The sequence below is a fragment of the Asterias rubens genome, chromosome 14, assembly GCF_902459465.1.
Source record: "Asterias rubens chromosome 14, eAstRub1.3, whole genome shotgun sequence".
Lineage (NCBI taxonomy): Eukaryota > Metazoa > Echinodermata > Asteroidea > Forcipulatida > Asteriidae > Asterias > Asterias rubens.
The window spans coordinates 5,716,876-5,743,362 of record NC_047075.1 but is presented as its reverse complement, the minus strand read 5'-3'; the positions used below and the strand labels follow the sequence as shown (position 1 = coordinate 5,743,362).

Sequence of the window (26,487 nt, the reverse complement as noted above, 5' to 3'; positions counted from 1 at the left end):
CTTATTTGAACTGTTCGTCTGCTTTTTAAACCATGATAAAACTATGCATTGCTCCGTCTTTTTAATGTTTGAAAATGACAGCATAACTTCGAGAAGAGGAATAACAATGTTACCAAGGTATAACAGAACAATTGTTGCACGCTGTGACTGAGGTCCATGGGAAAATGGCTTTGCCTCGGGTGCCATTTTCCCCCTCGGGTGTGCAAAACTCCATGGACCCTGTCACAGCTTGCAACAATTGTATATTGGTACATGTACATGCCAATGAATGCAAATCATGACATCCACACACACGTACATTTTTTAACTGAGTGTTTCTTCCAAAAATGTGATGACCTTATTTATGTTTCCTACTTTTATCATAACCAGGTTAAATTGGGTGTGTTAAAGGGAAGTTACTGACTGAATGGCTTCTTAACGAACATGTTATTAAACATAAGGGGTAGACACATGTACATGTAGCTCAGTTGCCTGGTGCTAGCATGTTAATCCAGAGGTTGCAGGGTTCAAGTCACACTGTAGTATTGTGTTTTTATTCAACCCTAAATTTTTTAAAATGTACCCAGTCAATTTTCTTTTTGGGTACTTAAATAACAAAGAAAGAGCTACATACATTATACATGAGCTGTGTGTTGAAAAACAACAAGTCCCAGCCTAGGAGAAATTAAAGTTATTTCTGTTGCTTTAACCAGTCATGACCAGGACCCAATTTCATAGTGTTGCATTTAAGCACAAAAGAAGCTATATATAGCCTCCAAATTATGCTAACTGCAAACCATATAAACCAGAATAAGGTAACCAGCCAAACACCATGCCACACGTGCAATTTGTGACTGGTATCCTACTCATTTATGATCAGCAGAAAACTGTTGGGTAACAATAATTACTAGCATAAAACCTTTCTTGGGTAACAATAATTACTAGCATAAAACCTTTCTTGGTGACAAGTAATGGGGAGAGGTTGATAGTATAAAACATTGCGAGAAACAACTCCCTCTGAAGAGCCATAGTTTTTTAAGAAAGAAGTAATTTTGCATGAATTTGATTCCGAGACCTTAGATTTATATAACTTCAGGTCTCGAAATCAACCATCGAACTTAATGGTATTCTGACTGGTTACCTATTTGCAAAAGTGTGTTTGTGCTTAGCAAGAGATTGTGCTTACAAGCTTTTTGAATTTGGGCCCAGATGATGTCTGCATGCACAACTTGTTTGTATACACGACCGGAAGTCAAGTAAAATAGCTTTTGAGTACACTCAGAATACCGGAATGTTAATCATTTGCCTGTACATTCTATAGTGCATGCACTCACTTTGCCTGTACATTCTATAGTGCATGCACTCACTTTGCCTGTACATTCTATAGTGCATGCACTCACTTTGCCTGTACATTCTATAGTGCATGCACTCACTTTGCCTGTACATTCTATAGTGCATGCACTCACTTTGCAACAATTTGTTTCCTCCAAACAAAAATGAACTTGGAATTGCCTTTGTCATTTTGCTCTACAAATGAGGCTTATGAGAGGCTGTCCCAATAGTTCAATACCAGTATACCATATTTCCTTGTGATTCATGCAGCCACAACCAATGTGCCAAGATGAAGACCAGTATGTGCTTTGATGGGGGTTTGTACACCACTTCATCTTCACATTGTTGGTACAGGTAGTGATTGTCACTTGAAGTTCACGTTGTTGATTGTTGGTACAGACAGCGATTGTACTTTCAAGTTCACATTGTATCCAACTGTTTTACAAGTCCCTCCCTTTCCTTGATAGTTTTCCAAGCTTGGTCTTTTTCTTTTTTCGTTGGGGAGCGCTTCTTTTGCCGTGCAGCCATAATACGACGAAATGCATCCATGGTCTGAAGTGAAAACAAAATTGTGATAGGTGTAATTACCCGATGAATGGTCAGAAAACTTTCTATGACTTATTAACTGTTTCTAAACATGTATCCTTTAATTACAATACATTGCACAGTATAACACTTGAATGTAATTCCTCGTAAAACCCTTTTAGTACAGGCATTATTTTAGATAGTTATCAACATTCCCAAACTCCTGGTCAGAATTCATTTACTTTGGCAGACAACTTTAAAGATTAAGAATGGTAAAACATTTTGAGGCTCTGCATGTTAAGATGGATTTCTTGTACCTCATGCAGCCACAACTATAATAATGTGAAAGAAAATCTCTTTTGGCTCCGAGAAGAACTTTTAATTATTTCTCAACATTTTAACCAACATGCTGTGTCTTCAAGAGATAGAAAAAGACAAATCACCCCAAAACACTGCCAGTTGTTTGTGTTCATGCCATTCCTCTTGTTTTGCAAACACAAAGTGGTCTAGTTGGTATGACACTGCTCTAGAAATGCAAAGGTCGTGGGTTCAAATGTTCACAGAAATCGGGAAAGTACTGAGTATACAGTGCTAACACACATCGGTGTAAGGGGAAAGTACTGAGTATACAGTGCTAACACACATCGGTGTAAGGGGAAAGTACTGAGTATACAGTGCTAACACACATCGGTGTACATGTATATGGGTAAAACCAGAATGAATATTCTTTATTCTCGATGCAAATTTATCATCTATTAAATCGTTGCAGTACCCGCTGATTTGAACTGCCTCTAGCTACCGGCAATCTCGGTTGTCTAGATGGTATGACACTGCTCTAGAATTGCAAAGGTCGAGGGTTCAAATCCCAGCCGAGTAATATGCCTGTGATTTTTTTTCACAGAATTTGGGAAAGTGATCATACAGTGCTAACACACATCGATGTATGGGTAAAACCAAAATGAATATTCTTCATCCCGATGCAAATTTAACAACTATTGAACAAAGTTGCATTTTTATTTAACACCCCTTACAAATATTCTGTCTTTTCGTTGGTTTAGAGGGCGTCACATGATGTCTTAGTTTTACTAGATGGCGGCTGTGTCATAGTGCATCGTTTGCCGTGTGATAGTGCATCGTTTGCCGTGTGATAGTCTGACGACTGCAGTACCCAGATGTCTTTTTACCCACCTCAAACCCAATCAGCTGTGCATCTGTGTATCTGATACGCGCGTACGAACGTTATGTGTATGAAGATGATAAATAGTCTGTTAGGGTGTTACAAAACAAATATTGACTGCTTTAGCTCGTGATATGGTTAAAACTACGACTCCCTCGGTGATCCCCGGACCATTCCATTTAAAAAAAAAAACGCTCTGTGGATCACCTCGGGAGTCATAGTTTTAACCATAGCACTCGAAGCAGTCAATATTTGTATAATGTGCGTGTACAATTTTTGGACCATTTCTTGTAAGAAAAGCTGCATATCAAACTTTGTATTTCAAAGTGCTAGCTAGTATGAATATGTAATGTACAAATACCTCATTATCACAAGCTCTCATTTTTTGTCTTAGTTCTTGGCGTTTTAATTCTTCTTTGGCTAGTCTATATAATCTCATCTTCTGGCTGCGATTATGTGCAGACAGAGCTCGTAATTCAGCTTGTCTTTTCTCAAGCTCCACTAAGATTTCATCATCAGTGTCATCTGTGACAGGATCATCAGCATCTAATAGACCTGCAAGACAATCATGCCCAAACTACTATTACATGTACATCTTCAAACCTCAAAACCCAAAACCTTGAGTTCAAATCACTGGTCTGGTCCAGAAAGACCTCTCATACACAACAACAATCCATTATTGAGTACATCCTAATCTATGGAATGTACAGTTCATTTTACATGTTTAACCATTCCAAAATAGCTTTGAAGTTTTACATATAAATTGTGACTTCGAGTCTCCCATTTCAGTTTATCACCAATAACAAGACAGAAACTGTCTTTGATATAACCATCACACATTTTAAGTTTGTTTCAACAATCAGGCACCCTTTTTAAATAAATAAAAGGCTTTGTTCTTGGCCCATTACTGTTTTTGCTGTTGATTATTGACAGCTAACATGTAGTAAGGAGATCAATACCAGACTCGTTGCTGATGACACTGCTCTCATTAGTCATCAGGACCCCATGAATTAAAAACCATTACTCAAACCCAGTTGGTCCACAATAAGAGTACATGTATAATGCTAGCAAACTCACATTCAGCCTCAGAAAGTCCAAAATGTGTGAATGTTCCTTCAAAAATAAGAGGCTGTGTGATTGTTGAAACAAACTTAGAATGGGTGATCATTATATCAATGACAGTTTCTTGTTATACATAATTAACTGAAATTGAAGACTCGTATTCACAATTTATGTTTAAAACTAATATTTGGGAGCTTTTAAAAAAAAGTCTTTGGTAACTGAGTCAGCTTCAGGTACTTCAAAACAAGATAATTAAATAATTGTTGAATTTAATGCATAACTACAACAATAACCATTTCCATAGTAAACTCAGTATGCTCAGCATTAAGATCTTTATCTATATAAAGTGCTAAGTTTTGTCATGATTTATTGTATTTATCAAAACTCCTGCCGGAGTGTTTAATAATTTGTTCACATTGCAGGCCTGGAATTACAATTTTTTTAAGGGCAAGGACACTTTGGCCTTGGATATAGGCAAATTTTGAAGGGCACCAAGGCCAGTAGAAAGGGCATCAAGGCCAAAAGTTTCAAAATAAAGAAGGCGCGAAGGCCAGTAAGTTATCGAAGGGGTCATGAGCCTTATTAAACAAGTAAATAAAAAAATTGGTTAGAGGTTTCCCTAGGGGTCAACCCAATGGAACTGTTTTTTTATGAATAAGATATTGATAAATCATGTTATTCAAGATATTGATAAATCATATCTTATTCATAAAGAAACCAAATGATTTTGTAAAAAGAAGAAGTAAAAAGTGGAGTGAAATGCATATTGATCTGTTAACATGCATTGTACGATCATTTTAAACAGTTAATTGTTCATTAAGTAAAAAGCCTCTTTATTCTGTAATACGTAAGCGTCTCGCAAGCTGATGATGTCGATGTAAATCAAATGAAGTTCAAAATCTAGAAACAAAACTACTAAGATGAAGATTATATTGTTTATGTTTGAGTTTAATAAACTTGTTCTCAAGTTGCAGGTAGGATGACAACTAGTTATCACACTTGGTTTTATGGAATACAAACACATTGAGGGAATCAGCATCCCATATCCAACTAGGCCTTCATCCCTCAGTCTTCATCCCACGGTCTTCAGATATGGGTGGCAAAAGTGCATATTTATCGTATTCCACTTGTACTTGTGTAAGAACTGATAATATTATAATGACTATAGAACTAGAAATGTTAGTCCTACCAAGATGAAGTAGTTCTTCTCTCAACCTTGCTTCTAAGGCTCTTGTATGAGGAACAGTGAATCGATTGCCATTCTTGGGAGAAGAAACGTCTTTCACTTCACTACCATCTCCCTGTGTAGTCAACATTGCAATCATTATTGATTCATTCGTGTGTGGAGGAACAATTTTAAAGATAAAAAATTAATCGATTAGATTTCAAGATGACTAACAACAAGTTTCTGTTCCTTCAGAAATCTCCTATGTACAACTTTTGCAACAGAATATTTGTATAAAATCAAACATATTTCCCCACAACATCTGAACAGAAATAACACATTTTCAATGCTACATGTAAGACTACAAATTGCATCTAGATTTCCCATTTACTCATGAAATAAACTAACATCTCAAATAAAATGTCCATTTAAAATACTTCAATTTTTATAGCAATAATCATCGTGATACTATTGGAATGTCACCGGTTACCTTTAGGTTTGTTTCTGAGATGATGTCTTCAACAGGTGTCATAATGTTCTCTTCTACTAGTGCTGATATAAGACGTTGCGTCAGAGGACCAAACGGACAGATGTCCTCTTCACGACTATAAAGCAAATGTATTTTCACGTCAAAAGCACATGTAAACATGTACAAAATGGCTGGCATACATGAACATGGATGTAGCTATAGCAATAAACACATCGTGATGAGGTTCATGTACAATGGTGGTCAAGAAACAGGACAGTGTGCTGCAGGTATGTAGCCAGCCACTATACCAGAAACAGGACAGTGTGCTGCAGGTATGTAGCGAGCCACTATACAAGAAACAGGACAGTGTGCTGCAGGTATGTAGCCAGCCACTATACAAGAAACAGAACAGTGTGCTGCAGGTATGTAACCAGCCACTATACAAGAAACAGGACAGTGTGCTGCAGGTATGTAGCGAGCCACTATACCAGAAACAGGACAGTGTGCTGCAGGTATGTAGCCAGCCACTATACCAGAAACAGGACAGTGTGCTGCGGGTATGTAGCGAGCCACTATACAAGAAACAGGACAGTGTGCTGCAGGTATGTAGCCAGCCACTATACAAGAAACAGGACAGTGTGCTGCAGGTATGTAGCGAGCCACTATACCAGAAACAGGACAGTGTGCTGCAGGTATGTAGCCAGCCACTATACCAGAAACAGGACAGTGTGCTGCAGGTATGTAGCGAGCCACTATACAAGAAACAGGACAGTGTGCTGCAGGTATGTAGCCAGCCACTATACCAGAAACAGGACAGTGTGCTGCAGGTATGTAGCCAGCCACTATACCAGAAACAGGACAGTGTGCTGCAGGTACATTATGTAGCCAGCCACTATACCAGAAACAGGACAGTGTGCTGCAGGTATGTAGCGAGCCACTATACAAGAAACAGAACAGTGTGCTGCAGGTATGTAGCCAGCCACTATACCAGAAACAGGACAGTGTGCTGCAGGTATGTAGCGAGCCACTATACAAGAAACAGGACAGTGTGCTGCAGGTATGTAGCGAGCCACTATACAAGAAACAGAACAGTGTGCTGCAGGTATGTAGCCAGCCACTATACCAGAAACAGGACAGTGTGCTGCAGGTACATTATGTAGCCAGCCACTATACCAGAAACAGGACAGTGTGCTGCAGGTATGTAGCCAGCCACTATACAAGAAACAGGACAGTGTGCTGCATGTATGTAGCCAGCCACTATACAAGAAACAGGACAGTGTGCTGCAGGTATGTAGCCAGCCACTATACAAGAAACAGGACAGTGTGCTGCAGGTATGTTGCCAGCCACTATACCAGAAACAGGACAGTGTGCTGCAGGTACATGTATGTAGCCAGCCACTATACCAGAAACAGGACAGTGTGCTGCAGGTACATGTATGTAGCCAGCCACTATACAAGAAACAGGACAGTGTGCTGCATGTATGTAGCCAGCCACTATACCAGAAACAGGACAGTGTGCTGCAGGTATGTACATGTAGCCAGCCACTATACCAGAAACAGAACAGTGTGCTGCAGGTATGTAGCGAGCCACTATACAAGAAACAGGACAGTGTGCTGCAGGTATGTAGCCAGCCACTATACAAGAAACAGAACAGTGTGCTGCAGGTATGTAACCAGCCACTATACAAGAAACAGGACAGTGTGCTGCAGGTATGTAGCGAGCCACTATACCAGAAACAGGACAGTGTGCTGCAGGTATGTAGCCAGCCACTATACCAGAAACAGGACAGTGTGCTGCGGGTATGTAGCGAGCCACTATACAAGAAACAGGACAGTGTGCTGCAGGTATGTAGCCAGCCACTATACAAGAAACAGGACAGTGTGCTGCAGGTATGTAGCGAGCCACTATACCAGAAACAGGACAGTGTGCTGCAGGTATGTAGCCAGCCACTATACCAGAAACAGGACAGTGTGCTGCAGGTATGTAGCGAGCCACTATACAAGAAACAGGACAGTGTGCTGCATGTATGTAGCCAGCCACTATACCAGAAACAGGACAGTGTGCTGCAGGTATGTACATGTAGCCAGCCACTATACCAGAAACAGGACAGTGTGCTGCAGGTATGTAGCGAGCCACTATACAAGAAACAGGACAGTGTGCTGCAGGTATGTAGCCAGCCACTATACCAGAAACAGGACAGTGTGCTGCAGGTATGTAGCCAGCCACTATACCAGAAACAGGACAGTGTGCTGCAGGTATGTAGCGAGCCACTATACAAGAAACAGGACAGTGTGCTGCAGGTATGTAGCCAGCCACTATACCAGAAACAGGACAGTGTGCTGCAGGTATGTAGCCAGCCACTATACCAGAAACAGGACAGTGTGCTGCAGGTACATTATGTAGCCAGCCACTATACCAGAAACAGGACAGTGTGCTGCAGGTATGTAGCCAGCCACTATACAAGAAACAGGACAGTGTGCTGCATGTATGTAGCCAGCCACTATACAAGAAACAGGACAGTGTGCTGCAGGTATGTAGCCAGCCACTATACCAGAAACAGGACAGTGTGCTGCAGGTATGTAGCCAGCCACTATACCAGAAACAGGACAGTGTGCTGCAGGTATGTAGCCAGCCACTATACAAGAAACAGGACAGTGTGCTGCAGGTATGTTGCCAGCCACTATACCAGAAACAGGACAGTGTGCTGCAGGTACATGTATGTAGCCAGCCACTATACCAGAAACAGGACAGTGTGCTGCAGGTACATGTATGTAGCCAGCCACTATACAAGAAACAGGACAGTGTGCTGCATGTATGTAGCCAGCCACTATACCAGAAACAGGACAGTGTGCTGCAGGTATGTACATGTAGCCAGCCACTATACCAGAAACAGGACAGTGTGCTGCAGGTATGTAGCCAGCCACTATACAAGAAACAGGACAGTGTGCTGCATGTATGTAGCCAGCCACTATACAAGAAACAGGACAGTGTGCTGCAGGTATGTAGCCAGCCACTATACCAGAAACAGGACAGTGTGCTGCAGGTATGTAGCCAGCCACTATACCAGAAACAGGACAGTGTGCTGCAGGTATGTAGCCAGCCACTATACCAGAAACAAGACAGTGTGCTGCAGGTATGTAGCCAGCCACTATACCAGATTCAAGAAACAGGACAGTGTGCTGCAGGTATGTAGCCAGCCACTATACCAGATTCAAGAAACAGGACAGTGTGCTGCAGGTATGTAGCCAGCCACTATACCAGAAACAGGACAGTGTGCTGCAGGTATGTAGCCAGCCACTACATGTATACCAGATTCAACTAGTTGGATTTGCAAGTGGCGCTTACATGTACTTTAAATGCCACCTCTTGGAAGGCCAATGTAAATGATCAAGAATGATAGATTTCAAGCTTTTACATGCAAATTGACATAGTGTTGTCCACTGTAAACAGGACTTTTCAAGCGAAAATGAAAACCCCTGCAGCAATTTTGTACATACGTGTATGTAGAAGTTTTCAAACAGAAATCTCTTATATTAGTGGTAATGTGACAAACATCCTGAAAATGGTTGGAGAGCACCTTCTTTTTGTACCTTGTTTTACAAATGTTCTGAAATTGCACTCTGTATTTACTAGTCTATTAGGCCGTGTCCGAATTAGCGGCTACAGCTATGGCTATGGCTAGATTTCGGCATCACCACGCACCGAGGTATAGGATGTCCTTAGCAACACCCTTAGTATCAGCCGTAGCCGTAGCCTCCAATTCGGATTGGGCCTTAGTTAGTATACCTCTCTGCTTTATTGAGTAGTGCTTTTGCCTCTTTACTGTTTGCACTGTTCAACGAGCTCTTCTTCTTCTCACCAATTTTGTTTCCTTTCAATGAATAAAAGTATAACTTAATGTCAGATAAAAGTCATTCAAACTTTTTCATTAAAAAACGTCTTAACTCCATCTGAGGGCGTACATGTAATGTTTGCCCAAGTGGGAATATATTGCCATACCTTCTCTTTGTTCTTCTAACAGGTCTTCTTGAGCCCATCTGAGAGCATAGTGTTTGCCCAATGGTGGAATCTTGAAGTAGTCCATATCATCATCTGACGTCTTGAGCATATCGTCTAATACTTTAATATCATCACTTGAGATATCTGCACAGTATGGTTCCAATGATGTCCAGAATCTATCTGGTGCATCGTTACGAGGAATGCGTGGTGGTACAGGCTCAGCCAGGGGATCGTCAGTGAATTCATATTCCTGCAGTTTTTGCTGATGAAAATGAGCAAACAGTAGTCAGAATTCAATCCTACTTGAACCCCTAGAGACATAGAACTAGGGTGGAAGCTTAAGATAGAGACCAGGAGGTACAGATTCAGATTGCAGAGACCGGGAGCAGAACCACTACAACTAAACAAAGCCCCTTTTGGGTGCATTCATTCACAGAGGTCTGTCGGATAAGTAAATAGTCAGAGAAAAGCACAATAGCGGGGTATTCAGGAGTATAACAATAGAGGCATCTGCATTGGTCTGACAATGGGCCGTATAAATAAAAACTAGCAATTACTTATCAGGTAAAAGGTCCAGCACTAGCAAAAGGTCGATAATCAGGCATGAGCATTTGCTCAAATCTCTATAAATAACCTATTACTTGACTAACTTTTTACTTGACTGGGATAAGTAAATGGTCGGACTAGTAAATAATAACAACAACAACAGCAACAGCAACAGCAACAGCAACAGCAACAGCAACAGCAACAGCAACAGCAACAGCAACAGCAACAGCAACAGCAACAGCAACAGCAACAGCAACAGCAACAGCAACAGCAACAGCAACAGCAACAGCAACAGCAACAGCAACAGCAACAGCAACAGCAACAGCAACAGCAACAGCAATAATAATAATAATAATAATAATAATAATAATAATAATAATAATAATAATAATAATAATAATAATAATAATAATAATAATAATAATAATAATAATAATAATAATAATAATAATAATTTGGGGGGCTAATCATCCTTACTCGCAGCTAAGAGCTGAATTGCGAAGGACGCGGCTACAACGTGTTCGAGAAGCAGGCATGCAAGGGCGCCTTTGGCTGCCAGCCACATCAACCCATTATGACCAGGGAGCACAGCCAAGATCGAAAGTGTTTGATTTTTCTCCGAGGGAGGAAAAACGGGTGTTCTGGAAAACCCTTGTGGCACAGCAGAGAACCAATGCACAACTCAACTCACATATGGCCCCTCACCTTGGTGAGAGGCGAGCGCTTTAGCACCAATCTTTGGAGCTCTGGTGTTGAGAGGATGGCTGTTTCCTCATCATAGCCACTGCCGCCATCAAAAACTTGACGAAGTGGAAACTGCCGCCTGCATTTCAGTTAATTGCTATTGATCTGCGAGTCCATGCCTCTATTGTTATACTCCTGAATACCCCGTTATTGTGCTTTTCTCTGACCATTTACTAACCCGTTCAAGTAAAAGGTGTTTAGTCCAGTAAAAGGTTATTTATAGAGGTTTGAGCAAATTCTCATGCCTGATCTTTTACATTGACCTTTTGCCAATGCTGGACTTTTCATCTTGTAAAACTACAAGTAATGCTTCGTGTGACCAGGGTGTTTTTTCTTTCATTATTATCTCATAACTTTGACGACCAATTGAGCTCAAGTTTTCTCAGGTTTGTTATTTTATGCATATGTTGAGATACACCAAATGAGATAATTACCAATAGTGTCCACTGTCTTTAACACAAGTTTCTCTTTGAGAAAACTTGCAGCGTGTCGCGTAAAAACCAATACATAAGTGACGGGTATCTGTTCGTGAAAACTACATTAAAATTTAGCATACAAATTGACTGTACATGTGTATGAGAAAACTCAAAACACAGAGTAGTTGTTTTTAGCCTTGTGCCAGCGCATATGTATTTCAGTGTAAACAAAAATGGCAAATCTACATGTGTGTATTTGTGAACACACAAAAACAGGAGTTTGGTAAAATGGTTGTTGTGTAATCCTGGTAATGTATTTAGCACTGGAAACTTTGAGAAATGTTGATGTCATACATGTAACAACATCCAAATTGTGTAAAACCCCATATTTGCCAAAAGAAATGCCTCTTCATGAAAACAGTGAGGATGTGTTGTATTTGAAGCAGAGAGTGTCATGGCTGAGTGAATAATAGCATCAATTTCAAGTCTGCTGCAGTCACTGGAGTGTGGGTTCGAATCCCGATCATGACACTTGTGTCCTTGAGCAAGATACTTTACTATATTTGCTTCTCTTCACCCAGGGGTAAATGGGTACCTGCGAGGGTAGAGGTTGATATTGTTTATGAAAAGCCAAAAGCACCTTACAGGCAGTTGGGGGCTGTATACTCCCTAGGGAGCTGAGAAACATTAACAAGGTGTTATTGGCCCTATGACCAGGGCACTAACGTAAAGCGCATTAATACGATTATTGTGAAATGCACTATATAAGAATTTATTATTATTATTATTATTATTATTATTATTATTATTATTATTTCATTTTATCACAGCATGCAAAAGAAAGATCTCATTTTCCTTTGTGCCGGTAACTCCTCGAGCCGGGCTACGTCCCGTAGCCTTAGATCTCAAGGGTCTTTCTCAGGATCCTCGCTGTTCCCAAAAGCGCTGCCTTCTGTAATAGATCTACCCTCACATTTGTCCCTATTTCATCTAGATGTTTCCCCAGTGCTTTGGGAATGGTGCCAAGTGCTCCAACCATCACGGGGACTACTTTTACCTTTACCTGCCAAATCTTACGAAGTTCCCTGGCCAGGTCCTGGTACTTCTCGATCTTTTCCATCTCCTTCGAAGCTACCCTTATATCACCTGGCACCGCTATGTCAATGAGATGACACATCTTCTTCGTCTTATCTAATAGCACAACATCCGGACGCCTATGTTGTATAACATGATCGGTCTGAATGTTAAAGTCCCATAGGATCTTGACCTGGTCGTTCTCTACAACTTTCTCCGGAACATGGTCGTACCATTTCGCAAGTACTTTGACACCATACTTCTTACACAGATCCCAGTGAATCACCTTGGCCAGCTTGTCATGTCTTCCTTTGTACTCCGTCTGGGCCATCTTACTGCATTCGCTAACAATATGAAATACAGTCTCCTCTGCTTTATTGCACATTCTACACATAGGAGAGACGTTTGCTTTCTCTATCCTTGCCTTCTTTACATTTGTCCTTAGAGACTGGTCTTGCGCCGCAGTAATCAAGCCCTCTGTTTCCTTCTTTAGTTCTCCACTCTTTAACCAATTCCATGACTTGCTGCTGGCCACTTCCTCAGTACACCTCAAGAACCGGCCATGAAGTGGTTTGTTCCTCCAATCTTGATGTCTTTCCTCCTTCCTTTCCCATTTGTACTCTTTCGGCCCAACTTCGTCTGCCCTCGTGTACCTTTGTGCAACTTTCAACAAGCTCTCCTCGGTCCTCCTGACATGACAATGCAAGCTTCTGCGCTCGATGTTAACACTGTCCGCCACGCTAAGCAACCCCCTTCCGCCCTCTGACCTCGGAAGATAGAGTCTACTAACATTTGACCGCGGGTGTAGCATGCCATGCATGGTCATTAGTTTTCTTGTCCTCCTGTCAGTGACATCTAGATCTTCCTTAGTCCACTCTTATTATTATTATTATCATCATCATCATCATCATCATCATCATCATCATCATCATCATCATCATCATCATCATCATCATCATCATCATCATCATCATCATCATCATCATCATCATCATCATCATCATCATCATCATCATCATCATCATCATCATCATCATCATCATCATCATCATCATCATCATCATCATCATCATCATCATCATCATCATCATCATCATCATCATCATCATCATCATCATCATCATCATCATCATCATCATTATTATTATTATTATTATTATTATTATTATTATTATTATTATTATTATTATTATTATTTCATTTTATCACAGCATGCAAAAGAAAGATCTCATTTTCCTTTGTGCCGGTAACTCCTCGAGCCGGGCTACGTCCCGTAGCCTTAGATCTCAAGGGTCTTTCTCAGGATCCTCGCTGTTCCCAAAAGCGCTGCCTTCTGTAATAGATCTACCCTCACATTTGTCCCTATTTCATCTAGATGTTTCCCCAGTGCTTTGGGAATGGTGCCAAGTGCTCCAACCACCACCATTATTATTATTATTATTATTATTATTATTATTATTATTATTATTATCATCATCATTATTATGAAGCATATTGTGAGCAATGTAAGCTACTTACATGCATACTCTTTGCCTTGGGTCTTCCTGATGGAGCAGATGGAGTTGTTGGTGTAGTGGTTGCTGCCATTGCACCTTGTTTGCCTCCAGACTCTTTCATCTTCTTAGGAGGTTTCTCAGGTTTCTCAGCTTTCTCATCAACACGACTTCTTTTGCCAGATGGTGTTGAGGAATCATCTTTCTGCTACAGATGAGATATGATACATTGATAAGACCAATTGCAACCCCACTGGGTTATAAGCGTTACTCATTTAATCCTCCTACTTTCAAAAATGCCCAGAAAGCTTTGATACTGACTAGAGCAAGCTAGTAAGCTTGGGCGATATCGATTTATTTTATTCACGATATATCGCCGACAATATATCGCGATATTCGATATAATCGCGATTAATTAAATTTGACATCATCAGTCTTCAAACTCCAAGTGAAAGTTGTAGAAGAGACAGTCATAGCATAAGAGAGGTGTTCTAATGACCTATTCTTCTGGTTTTACTCCAAACCTATGGGGTGCAAGATGTCTCAGCTAGCAAATACATCGCGATATTTAATCGATATCGCGATATATAGCGATTATCGCGATATATCGATATTTCGATTAAAACCAAATTCATCCGATATCGAAATCTTTTCCAAATTAATATCGCGATATTCGATAATATCGTGATATCGCCCAAGCTTACAAGCTAGTCCTAATGATGTTAGAAACAATGAGAACCTCATCCATAACCGTTGCCAGAGAAAACATTGAGATTAGACCACATCAACACTATTATCATGAAAACATCAGCACAATTGGTTGTGTGACCATCTCATACTGGGCTTTGGTGGTACTGAGGCTATCCAGTTTGACCTTTACCCACTTCCAAGTTTGCAGCTTGTAATGCGGTTCCAATTTTATGTAGTACCCGAATTCTGAGCTCCAATGTTCTGGTACAGGTTCCAATCATGTACCAAGTCTATGTGTGGGATTAAGAGACAATATTCCAAGAGTTTTGCCATGAATACACACCTTGATGTTAATCCCATCAATGTATGTGTAAGTCTCCAATGTATGTTGTATCATAGAACTGTATTAAAGGCACTGTACACGTTTGGTAATTGTCAAAGACCAGTCTTCTCACTTGGTGTATCCCATCATAAGCATAAAATAACGGGCCTGTGAAAATTTCGGCTCAATTGGTCATCGAAGTTGCGAGAAAATGATGAAAGAAAAAACACCCTTGTTGGACCAATTAGTGTGTATTCAGATAGAAATAAAATACTTCTACATGTAGCTAGAAGTCTTTTAATATTTCAGTGAGAAATTACCTCTTTCTGAAAAACTAAGTAACTTAAAAGGGAGCGGTTTCTCACAATACTTTATACTATCAACAGCTCTCCAATGCTTGTTAACAAGTGAGTTTTTTAGTTAATATTTGTTGTTAGTAATGACCAAATGTGTACTTTCCCTTTAAGCTTGGGCAATTCCAACGGTAACCCAGTTTCATCTGGTTCCACAATCGGAACCAGGTTTATTTTACATTTCTGTAGTATCATCAGTTACCCGCCTTGGTCTGAACTGATATCTGGTCCAGTACCAAGTTTGTATTTAGCAGGATCCAGAGCTGAGTTTGTCAGCTCTAAATTCACAATAAATTCCAAAACAGAAGCCATGTGGGCACATCCATGTTTATGTACAAACCAATACAAAAGCTTGAAATTTTGTACAGCAATTGTACGGCTATTTGCATGGTAGTGCGTTTGTTCTTTTCTATTTGTCATCGAACCAAAAAATGCAGCCAATGTGAACGCACAATCTGCTGATGAGTGACAAACTGTGAATGTCATGATGGCGGCCTAAATTTCTTGCTGTAAAATATGCACATGCTTACCTAAATTAATCTAGGCCCAATTTCATAAAGCTGTCTACCGGCAACTCAAGTTGGTGTAGTTACTATAGTATTATAGCAATAAACAAATTTGATTTTCCATGAGATGCCTTATTTTTGTTATTAGCACAAACATGTAGGCAGCGCAGACGTATGCAAATGGGCAGTCACGCACGTACAACTGCACACGCCGAATGTAAAAAAATCACGGCAATGTGTGTTCTTTTAAAATTAAACACATCAAACATGTCTGGGCCCAGGGTGGCTTCAAAATGAAGAGCAAGTTAGTGCTCTAGTCTATATTATAAAGCTCTTTGACCAGCATCAAACCTTTCTTATCTAGCTAGGACTGTGTATCTGTGTACAGCATAGAGTCAGAGTCATACTAAGACCTATCTTCATCTTACTGGTTTTCCTTTTCCACTTGCTGGTGATGGTGTGAGAACTCCTTTCTTGTCACGTCTGTCCAGCCAATCCACTAGTGTTTTATTTTCTGTTTCTAGTTGCAGCATACGTTTAGATACAGCAGCCAACAAGGTTTCCAGTTCAAGTTGAAGTGTATCTAATTCATCCATCACAATGCCTTCTTCTTCATCTCGTTGTAAAACTAAAAGTTACATGGATAATAGTAAAATTAGTACATGTTTATAGGTGTATGTTTCTTGGGTTGTATTGTACCTGAAACATGTTAAAGGTTTATGCTGTCTGTATACACAGGCCTTTCCAAGTCATCATCACATGCCAAAATAACCTTTTTCTTTCAAAAAACTAAACAACGAAAAACTTGTTAAACTTGACATCTCAAGAATTATTGTTATTTTAATGTTATATTACATTTTAGCATGATAACGTGAATCACAATAGCATTGCTTATTGCAAACGAAAAAATTATGAGATTTCAAAAATAAACATATAAGTTAACGTATCACAGTTTGGTTTTGTAACCAAAACAAAGTGCCAGTGTGCTTGATTTATAATAAACCATTTATACGAGCAAATTTCTGCTTTAAACAATGTACTACATGTATCTTGACATTTGCAGTTGATTGCCCTCCAGTTGATTGCCCAATACGATGGAGATGTCTCACCTGTAGTGTATCTCGGACAGGACTTCTCATGATCAACTGGTATAAACTCTTGGAATTGAAGAGGACAATCTTTCACCTCGGTCATCTTCATGATGGAAGTCTGCAACAAAAACACAAATATTATTTTTATTTATATTAATTCTGGATGCGTCAAAAGTAAACTTCCATTCATAACAACCTCAGACAGTTTCGCTATTCCTATTGGTGGAGAGCGCGTCACGTGGGTGTGTAATAGACCTTTGTTTATGACCAGTAAAAAGTGTTGAAACATGGGCGTGACACGCAAGCTTGCACCTGTGCTTATAAGACAGTTTCTTAATTCCTATTGGTCGAGAGCAACGGCCGGGACAGTTGTGCCACAACACGCGTGACGCTCACATCATGCCCTTATAAGGAGTTGTTTACCCGAGGGCGGCGGAGGGCCTTACCATTTTATAGCTTGAGGAGTGTTTTGTTGAAAGAAATCATTGAACAACTATAATTTTTACATTTATTTTACTTTTTGACCAAAAGTGTTGATGTTTTTGACCGAAAAGGTGAATCAAAGTGTGTTGAATCGGTTTTCAACTAGTGGTTTAAACCCGCCGAGGCCAGGTTCTTGATAATTTACCTCAACTTTGTCTCGATAAAATTATCAAGAACCAGGCTTCGTTCGGTTTAAACCACTAGTTGAAAACCTCTTCACCACACATTGATTTCCTTATTAAGAACCAGGCCTCGTTGGGTTTAAACCACTAGTTGAAAACCTCTTCACCACACATTGATTTCCTTATTAAGAACCAGGCTTCGTTCGGTTTAAACCACTAGTTGAAAACCTCTTCACCACACATTGATTTCCTTATTAAGAACCAGGCTTCGTTCGGTTTAAACCACTAGTTGAAAACCTCTTCACCACACATTGATTTCCTTATTAAGAACCAGGCTTCGTTCGGTTTAAACCACTAGTTGAAAACCTCTTCACCACACATTGATTTCCTTATTTCTTTTCACCTGTCCCTCTTTAGGGGCTCCGTACCAAAACTTTAACGTGTGGTTTGTAGCAACAACCATCAGGAGGGTTTAATGATTGCAAGCAAACTACTTTTGGCTTTGCTTGTCTAGGTTACTGACTAAGTACATAGCTGTATGGTACGTTTAAGGCCCGATCACACAGACCTCAACAACGAGAACGAAAATGAGGATGTAAAAATACACGCCCTCGATTAATTGATTGAGCGTGGGCATATTCTGCATTAGCATTTCAACCAATAAATGCATTCTCTTTGCATAGTGATTGTTACAGTTATCGCTGCAATGTGACTTTGCCTTTACTGTCCATGTAAAACCGCTAGCCCGCTAACATGTACACGAGTTTTGTTTGTCCCAACTTATGTATGCCACAGCAGCCTGGGACCCACACTGTAAAAAGAACTGTCAAGCCCTGGAAAGAAATCAAAGACAAGCAGCTCGTTTCACCACAAATAATTACAACATAACTCTGGTGCAGCCACCAGTATACTCAAAGACCTTGGCTGGAAATTGCTAGAATCTAGAAGGAAAACTAGAAGACTCTAGCCATGTTCTACAAACTTTTCAGTCAATAATTTAGTTGAAAACTTTGCACAACATTCTACTCGACCCTCCAGAAAACACAATCTCCGATTCCGTCAAATTCGTCATGCAACCAAAATCTACGGCAATAGTGCCAGCAATTCATTAGAAAGATCTTCAAATTTTCAAAATAAAAAAAACTTCAAAACTTAAGGCATTCCATCCATACAATGCACACAAGCTGGTGTGATGTGTCTTCAGACATTTTTGCCAGCTTTAACTATCTAAAATAGTTACAACATATTAAATTCTTGTTTCACTTTTTTATTATTTTTATGGTCTGACATACTGGAATTCTGGGGTCTGATCTCGATATGCGTTTACACTTGTTTTTGGATCGCCTTTGCAGGATCAGATCTCCGTTTGATCTTGTAATAAAGGGAGATCATATTTGATTGGAGGATCTTATCCTGATCCTGATCACGTTTACACTAGCCGTTGATCCTCATTTGAACGCCCATTGTCGGATCTGATCCTCCTTTGATCGCCCGTGCCGGATCAAGTGTAAACCCGGTCTTTGTTCTCATAGAATACTTGGGCATGTTGGGAGAGAATAAAGTCAGTCAGTAAATACAAATATGTTGCCCTAATATCTGAATTTATAACCATAAAAGGGACACACAGGGCACAAAAATGGAGTTATCACAAGAAATCATATCATAAAGCATCACCATTCTTGTATGACAAAATGATCATCGCGTGACACATGTGTATGCAAAATGGCAAAGCACATTTTCCCATATTACAAGTAGATTCAGGCTCTGCATAATGAAGGCTAAATGAAGCCTTTTAAAACGCCCATCCACATTCACACAAAAACTTACCGCAAAAGTAATTCTAAAACCATCTCATCAAACAAAGACTGCTGCCGATGCCCGTTAATTATAAAACCTTCTCATCAAACAAAGACTGCTGCCGATGCCCGTTCAGCATCTCATCAAACAAAGACTGCTGCCGATGCCCGTTCAGCATCTCATCAAACAAAGACTGCTGCCGATGCCCGTTCAGTATCTCATCAAACAAAGACTGCTGCCGATGCCCGTTAATTATAAAACCTTCTCATCAAACAAAGACTGCTGCCGATGCCCGTTCAGTATCTCATCAAACAAAGACTGCTGCCGATGCCCGTTCAGTATCCCAGAACTATGCCAATCTGGAACTTACTCCCGCCACAAGTTCAATCAGCCCCTGGCGCCAATCATTTTAAGTCCCTCCTCAAAAATATAATTTTAATTAAAGTGGGAGCATGCATGTCTGCACATTTAAATAGCCCAGTGGCGATGGTTCGTGCAGTAAGACAAGACAAGACAAACTGCTACCAACTTAGTATTAATCTTAGGCAAGATTCATATCCAAAGACGTTACAGGGGTTACCCAAACACAATCGAACAACCCATCCTACGTGTATTAAAGAAGAACTAGTTGCCTTAACTTAACCCTCCTCCCTCGCCAGCGAGAGGAGAGTTACCGTATTGCAACTTAGTTAGGACGATTTACTCGTCCTAATTGGAGATTAGGGGTAAGGGGTCATGTAAAAATGGCTTCAGGGTGTAACGACCCTGCCCCTACCTGACTTGCCAGGAACCTGAGTTGGGGTAGCACCTTGGGCAAGTGTTAGTAACATCTTTGCCTCCCGTACCAGGGTAACGGTTGGTCTGCACGGCAGCAGGTGCAGATGTCGGTTGCCGCAGGTGGATGAACATTCTAGGTCAACGGCTGGGGTACCTGTCCTCGTTAGTTGGACATCGCCAAGTTAACTGGCACTGCACTGTGGAAAGACATGGAGCCCTACCACAGTATTTTGCTCCGAGAAAATCCGAGAAATGAAATGACTTACAACCAAATTTGTCCCGTAATGACGTCTGATAGGGTGACCCCTAGGCTTGACGATGTTCAAAATTCTACTAAGGAAGAGCTGGACGTTATCACGAATAGTGCTACTGATAATGATGTTAGTGAGCTAAAGCCTCCGGAACGCTTGCTGATTGACACCAGCAGTACGAAAGTCGATAAGCGACGGCTGTATAACACTTATACAAGACTGGCTACATGGAATGTGCGAACTATGTCACAAGAAAAGCTACCTATTCTAACACGCGAATAAAAGCGATTGTCTATTGGGATCGTGGGTATCTCATAAATGCGTTTTGATGACGGCTACGTTGTGTACTTCTCTGGTGATCAAAAGAGGCGGATGCATGGTGTAGCATTGATTCTATCGAGAGAATAGGGTACAACCTGGTCAACGAAAGACTGATCTCTATCCGACTGCAAGGTAATCTGATCAATATCACAGTAATACAAGCGTATGCACCAACATCGGCGGCAAACGAAGCAACTACTGAACAATTTTATAATCAATTACAAGATCTGCTGAGCAAAACTCCAAATAAAGACGTCACAATAGCCATTGGCGATTTCAATGCTAAGGTTGGTAAAAACAGTGCGGTATGAGGCATCGTCGGACTGCATGGACTTGGAGAACAAAATGAAGCTGGTCTAAAGTTTGTGGACTTCTGCATTTCAAATGAACTTGTTATAACAAATACAATGTTCAAGCAACATCCTCGTCGGCCTGAAGAACGCCACATGGACAGCCCCAAATGGCAAAACTAAAAATCAGATTGATTACATCCTCATTAGTAAACGATGGAGATCCAGTATCAGTCTCACTAAAACCTACCCTGGTGCAGACTGTGGAAGCGACCACCAACTGCTTGTTGCAAAACTGAAAATCAGGCTGAAAGTAACAAAACACGACAAACTGTCACCCGTTTTGATCTGAGCTCTATACCTGACAGGTTTGGGGTGGGGACAAACAACAACTTTCATGCATTAATGGATCAGGAAGAGGAGATGTCAGCCGATAATATCTGGAATGAGATGAATACTGTCATTTTAGAATCAACAAAGCGCTAAATATCAAAGAGAAAGCAGAATAAATCAGCTCAGTGGATCTCAACACAAACTTTGGACCTTGTTGACAAGCGTCGCGAACTGAAAGCAAAAGGTAAAGACCCAGTCAATGACAAAAAGACAAGGAGAGTTTTGACAAAGGAGATCGACAGGCAGCTTAGACAACATAATACCAAATTCTGCAACAATCAATGCATGAAGTTACCAAAACCGATAGAAAGATGTTTATGCTGTTGTAAAAAAACTAACCAACAAAACCACAAACCATCTGAATGTTGTCAAAGCAGTAGATGGTTCAGCTCTGACAGAAGCTGATGAGATTAAAGCTCGCTGGCACGAGTATTGCGAGTCGCTATATAAGAGAAAGGAGCCTGCAAATACAAAAACAGTGCTTGACCCGTACGACGATGAACCAAATATATTGATAACTGAAGTCGAAAAAGCTGTCAATAAAATGAAGAGTGGGAAATCACCTGGTTTCTATAACATTCCTGCAGAGTTAATCAAAGAAACTGGAGAAATGGGCATTCAAGTGCTTCATAAGCTGTGCAATCGCATATGGTCTATGAAAAAGTGGCCAGAAGACTATACTAAAGCAGTTTTTATCTTACCGAAGAAGGCTGACACTCGTGAATGTAAAAACAATAGAACAATATCCCTTATTTCACATGCAAGTAAAGTTCTGCTTTACATAATAATGGAGAGACTCAATCAATACTTCAGGAGAGAAATTCCAAACAACCAAGCCGGCTTTAGGAAGGGAAGAGGATGCCGTCATATGATTGCAAACATCCGATGGATCATTGAGAAATGCGGCGAAAACAAACAGCCACTCTACATATGTTTCATTGATTATGCTAAAGCTTTCGATTCTGTGATGCATGAGCGGATGTGGTTGGTACTGGAGGAGATGGGCTTTCCGACACATATGATTGACCCACTAAGAGCGCTGTATAAAAATCAGGCAGCAACGATGCAGACGCCTTGTGGCAACTCAGAATGGTTTGATATTGGGCATTGCGTCTCCGCATTTGTTTAACATCTACAATGAGCGCGTGACACCATTGCCTTGGAAGGCTTTGTTGGTGGCATAAAGATTGGTGGTCAAGTGGTGAACAATATCCGGTATGCTACTGGCATATTCTCAAGCTGAATTACAAGATCTGATTGAGCGCATAAGGATTGCTAGTGAAGATGCGGGTCTACTTCTTAACACGAAGAAAACCAAGATCATGGCTTGCTTTAATGGTGGTGAGCCGGCACTGATAACAGCAGGAGGTCAAGCGATTGACGTTGTTCAATATTTGAACTTCTTGGGCAGCTATATCACAAACAAAGGTGGTAGTGTGAAGGAGGTGAGACGTAGCTTAGCAATCGCCAGACAAGCTGCCACAGACCTGTCAAAAATTTGGAAATCACACGACATAAGTTCAAACGAACTAAGATCAGACTCATGAATGCACTAGTCTTCAGCATTGCATTATATGGGTCTGAGACATGGACATTGACACAGAATGAGAAAACAAAAATTTCTAGTTTCGAGCTTTGGTGCTGGAGGCGAATGCTAAACATCAAATGGCAAGACCACACAACTATCATCAGTGTGCTGGAGAGAGTCCATAACCCCAAAAGCCTAGTAAATATCATACTACAGAATAAACTTATGTATTTTGGCTACATTGCAAGAAGAGAAAGGGATAACCTGGAGAAGCAATGTATGGACGGACGTGTTGCTGGTCGCGCCAGCAGAGGAAGGCCAAAGGCGAGGTGGACAGATAACATTTGTGCACTTAATTGGGGGGAGTCTGTATGGCCTGAGGGAGACCGCACTGGACAGGGACGCGTGGAAGGAATTCACTTCTCGGATCACCACGGAACAGCTGACGCCCTAATGGACTAAAGAAGAAGAAGAATTCGAGATAGGAATAATCCTAGTGTTTCGTGAAATTGGCTGCTGGTCTGCGAGCCCAGCACTCTGGACTTGTTGGCGGCAACCCACCCGCCAGTCTGCCCGCCACCCCCACCCACCCCTACTCCTAGAACCACTCTTCGTAGTTCCCAGACGCGTGTCCGTATGTTTTGTACACAAAGCACAGATCGGGTATTTTTTCTTTCCAGGACTAACGTGTGCAGATAATTCTCCACGTTTGTCCTGGGAAAAAAACTCGCGCACAGTCCGGGATAATCGGCATTTGTAGCGTAGTGGTCAAACGGAGTTGTTGGGGACTCCATTACGGTAAGAATTTATCATTAAAAAAAAAAATTGAGATTGTGGAGTGGATTTTCGGTGGCCCACAGGGCCAATGAGAGTTCAAAGGACACATAGAGCCTAATTTTGGCGAGGTAAAAAAGAAAAGAAAAAAAGATTTGCGTTCCTTCACAAAATTAAAACTTTGAAAAACATGTAAAAGAAACAGAAAAAAAAGCAGACTCGTTAGTGAGAATGTCTATGAGGTTGCGAAACGAAACCTGCCCCCAGCCAGGACGTCTATGAGGTTGCGAAACGAAACCTGCCCCCAGCCAGGACGCTCAACCAAGTCCACAAAAGCACAGCACAGACGGTGACAAGGAGATGCGGGAGTATGGGACGGGGAAAGGGAAGGGGCACACGATGGGACAGGGATGGAGGAGGAAGGGCAAAATGATTGACGGGAAAATAAACAGGCTAGGAAGTTATACAGAGAAAGGAAAAAAAGGAAAAGGGACTTGAATTAACGGTACAGGACCGGAAAATAATAAACTGATCCTGGGAACAAACAGAAACGGGTATAAACGGGACTGGAAAAAACCAGTGTTAAATTTATAATTTCACAAGGCACTATAAAAGGTTCGCCGGCGAATGGAAAATATGGGAAAAGTTTCCGTATGGCGCCACCACTTTTTCATTCGATATGAAATAATATAGTATCTAATTTACCTCAATGAGATATCCCTTTCTGTAAAAATGAGTGAAAAAGTGGTGGCGCCATACGGAAAGTTTTCCAAAATATGGATTGAAGATCGACAAATAATGAGAAACGGGAAAAAAGACGGGCAAGTGCGTAGCATAAACGATTTCACTTACCACCGCCCCCACCCCCCCCCCCCCCAATCCCCGCTATGCTAGCGGCATCCCGCTGGCGCTAGTTCCTTATAATTATTTTTAATCGAATGAAAAAGGTGTGGCGCCATATGAAACTCTTCTAAAAAAATCGTCCGTCGAGTTCAGTCGTCCGAACTGTCGAGTTGTCTCAACCGTCGAGTTGTCCGAACGGACGGTCGAGTTGTCCGAGGACGAGTTGTCTGCTGAACTCCTCCAGTCCTGTAACACTAAACACTACATAAACGTGATAAACATGGTGTAAATAAATGAATAATCCTACCTTTTCTACCTATGATACTAAAACAATTGGGTATTGTTTTATGTAACGTGTGGTACGATACGAATTACGAATTACTCGCCAGATCTCGTCGTCGGTCAAAGCGCTATCTCTTTATGTTTTTATCGCTGGACTCTATTTTTAGCACCACTATAACCATGCTATAACGTAGTCTTTGTTTCAAGTCCTTCCTTTTTAGTATAATGTGGCACCATCCAGTGGATCTCTCTCAAGCTCCGCGCACACTGCCTGGTGCTTTCAATTCGGTTTGCCCTCTGTTAATGAATTGAGCCATTTTTGTATTTTTGGCAAATACCACAATAGAGGGTCTGAAAACCAAGACGAGGAACCAAGAAGAACTGAGATGTGAAAATTCGCGCCCTCAATGGGTGAGAATTTACATTATTTTTTTTCCCCGTAGATATAGAACGCCAAAAAGGCACAAGCTCAGATCGAAACATTTATCATTATTTTACATTGATCGACGTAGTTATTGCTAACACCTCTCTTGCTAAACCCGTAGGAAAACAAAACCTGGAAATCAACCCTGATTTGTTGATTTAAAAGTGACTTCTTTGTGTGGACGCTTGTTTAAACTTTTGAAAGGCTTTTTGGGTACAGGCTTAGTTTGCATAAGGTTTGTCGTTAGAATGCTGGTATTTCAAAATGCAATTAACTCATTAAAATGAGTTATGTTTTTACATGGTCACCCTCAACTGCATACAGATATTTTACAAGATCGAAAAAGCCTCTCCATAATGACTTGACGCATCTTTTTTGACAGCACGCTCTGCGCGTCTCAGACAGAGTCAACCACAGATCTAGTCAAATATCCTGTGTAACGAACTGAAACTGTGCGCCCCGCCGGTGTGTTGGAGTGGCCCCGCCGGATCTTGGAGGACAACGCTCCCACGGCAGCTGGCTTGAACTTTTGGCGAACTGTTCTGTGATTGGACGAACTATCGATGATGTGTAACATTGTATAACATAATTATAAGAGATTATCCAAGTGCGCTGATAGGATGCGTTGTTTTGGCGCCTTTTCTAGCAATGTATTGTGTATGATTAAGATGTGTAGACAGACCAAATGTTGAGTTCAGTGAGTGAGCATGGAATAAGTTGTACTTCTCGAAGTATTAAATAAATCAGTGTGTTTCATATTGAACGGAATTTGAGTTTGTTTGTTTTTCTGTCTGCGTTTGGCTACAGAGCAAACAAGGACCCTGGCAGTACGTTACAATCCACATAATTAAGAAGTCACACTTCCAGGGGGCATGATATAACAATTTTAATAAGGGAATCAATGTGTGGTGAGGAGGTTTTCAACTAGTGGTTTAATCCCAACGAGGCCTGGTTCTTAATAAGGGAATCAATGTGTGGTGAGGAGGTTTTCAACTAGTGGTTTAAACCCGCCGAGGCCTGGTTCTTGATAATTTTACCGAGACGAAGTAATTATAAAGAACCAGCCGTCGATTTCACAAAACTCTTCCTAACTTAAGACTAATCTTAGGACTTAAGACGAGTCCCAAACCCTGCACTGTAGCAAGCAGACTGTAAGATTAATCATACTCGAGATAAGACGAGTCCTAACTCTTTGTGAATTCGGCCCCAGGCCTCAGCGGGTTTAAACCACTAGTTTAAAACCGATTCAACACACTTT

The 26,487-nt window shown here is 40.9% G+C and overlaps 1 protein-coding gene across 2 annotated transcripts; it reads right to left on the bottom strand.

Annotated features, from left to right (window-relative positions):
- Positions 1-1,019: 1,019 nt before the first annotated feature.
- On the bottom strand, positions 1,020-25,190 carry LOC117299395 (transcriptional adapter 3-B-like). Of its 2 annotated transcripts, none has more exons than XM_033782936.1 (10): positions 24,831-25,190; positions 16,963-17,062; positions 16,282-16,481; positions 14,008-14,190; positions 9,710-9,971; positions 9,497-9,581; positions 5,731-5,845; positions 5,265-5,376; positions 3,375-3,568; positions 1,020-1,863 (listed from the first exon to the last, which is right to left on the bottom strand). In XM_033782936.1, the coding sequence occupies exons 2-10, from the start codon at positions 17,051-17,053 to the stop codon at positions 1,732-1,734; spliced, it is 1,374 nt and encodes a 457-aa protein (XP_033638827.1). In that variant the 5' UTR covers positions 17,054-17,062; positions 24,831-25,190; the 3' UTR covers positions 1,020-1,731. The 2 variants fall into 2 exon arrangements, with proteins under 2 accessions (XP_033638827.1, XP_033638828.1); XM_033782937.1 differs by having other exon boundaries at positions 24,910-25,190.
- Between the last annotated feature and the right edge of the window lie 1,297 nt (positions 25,191-26,487).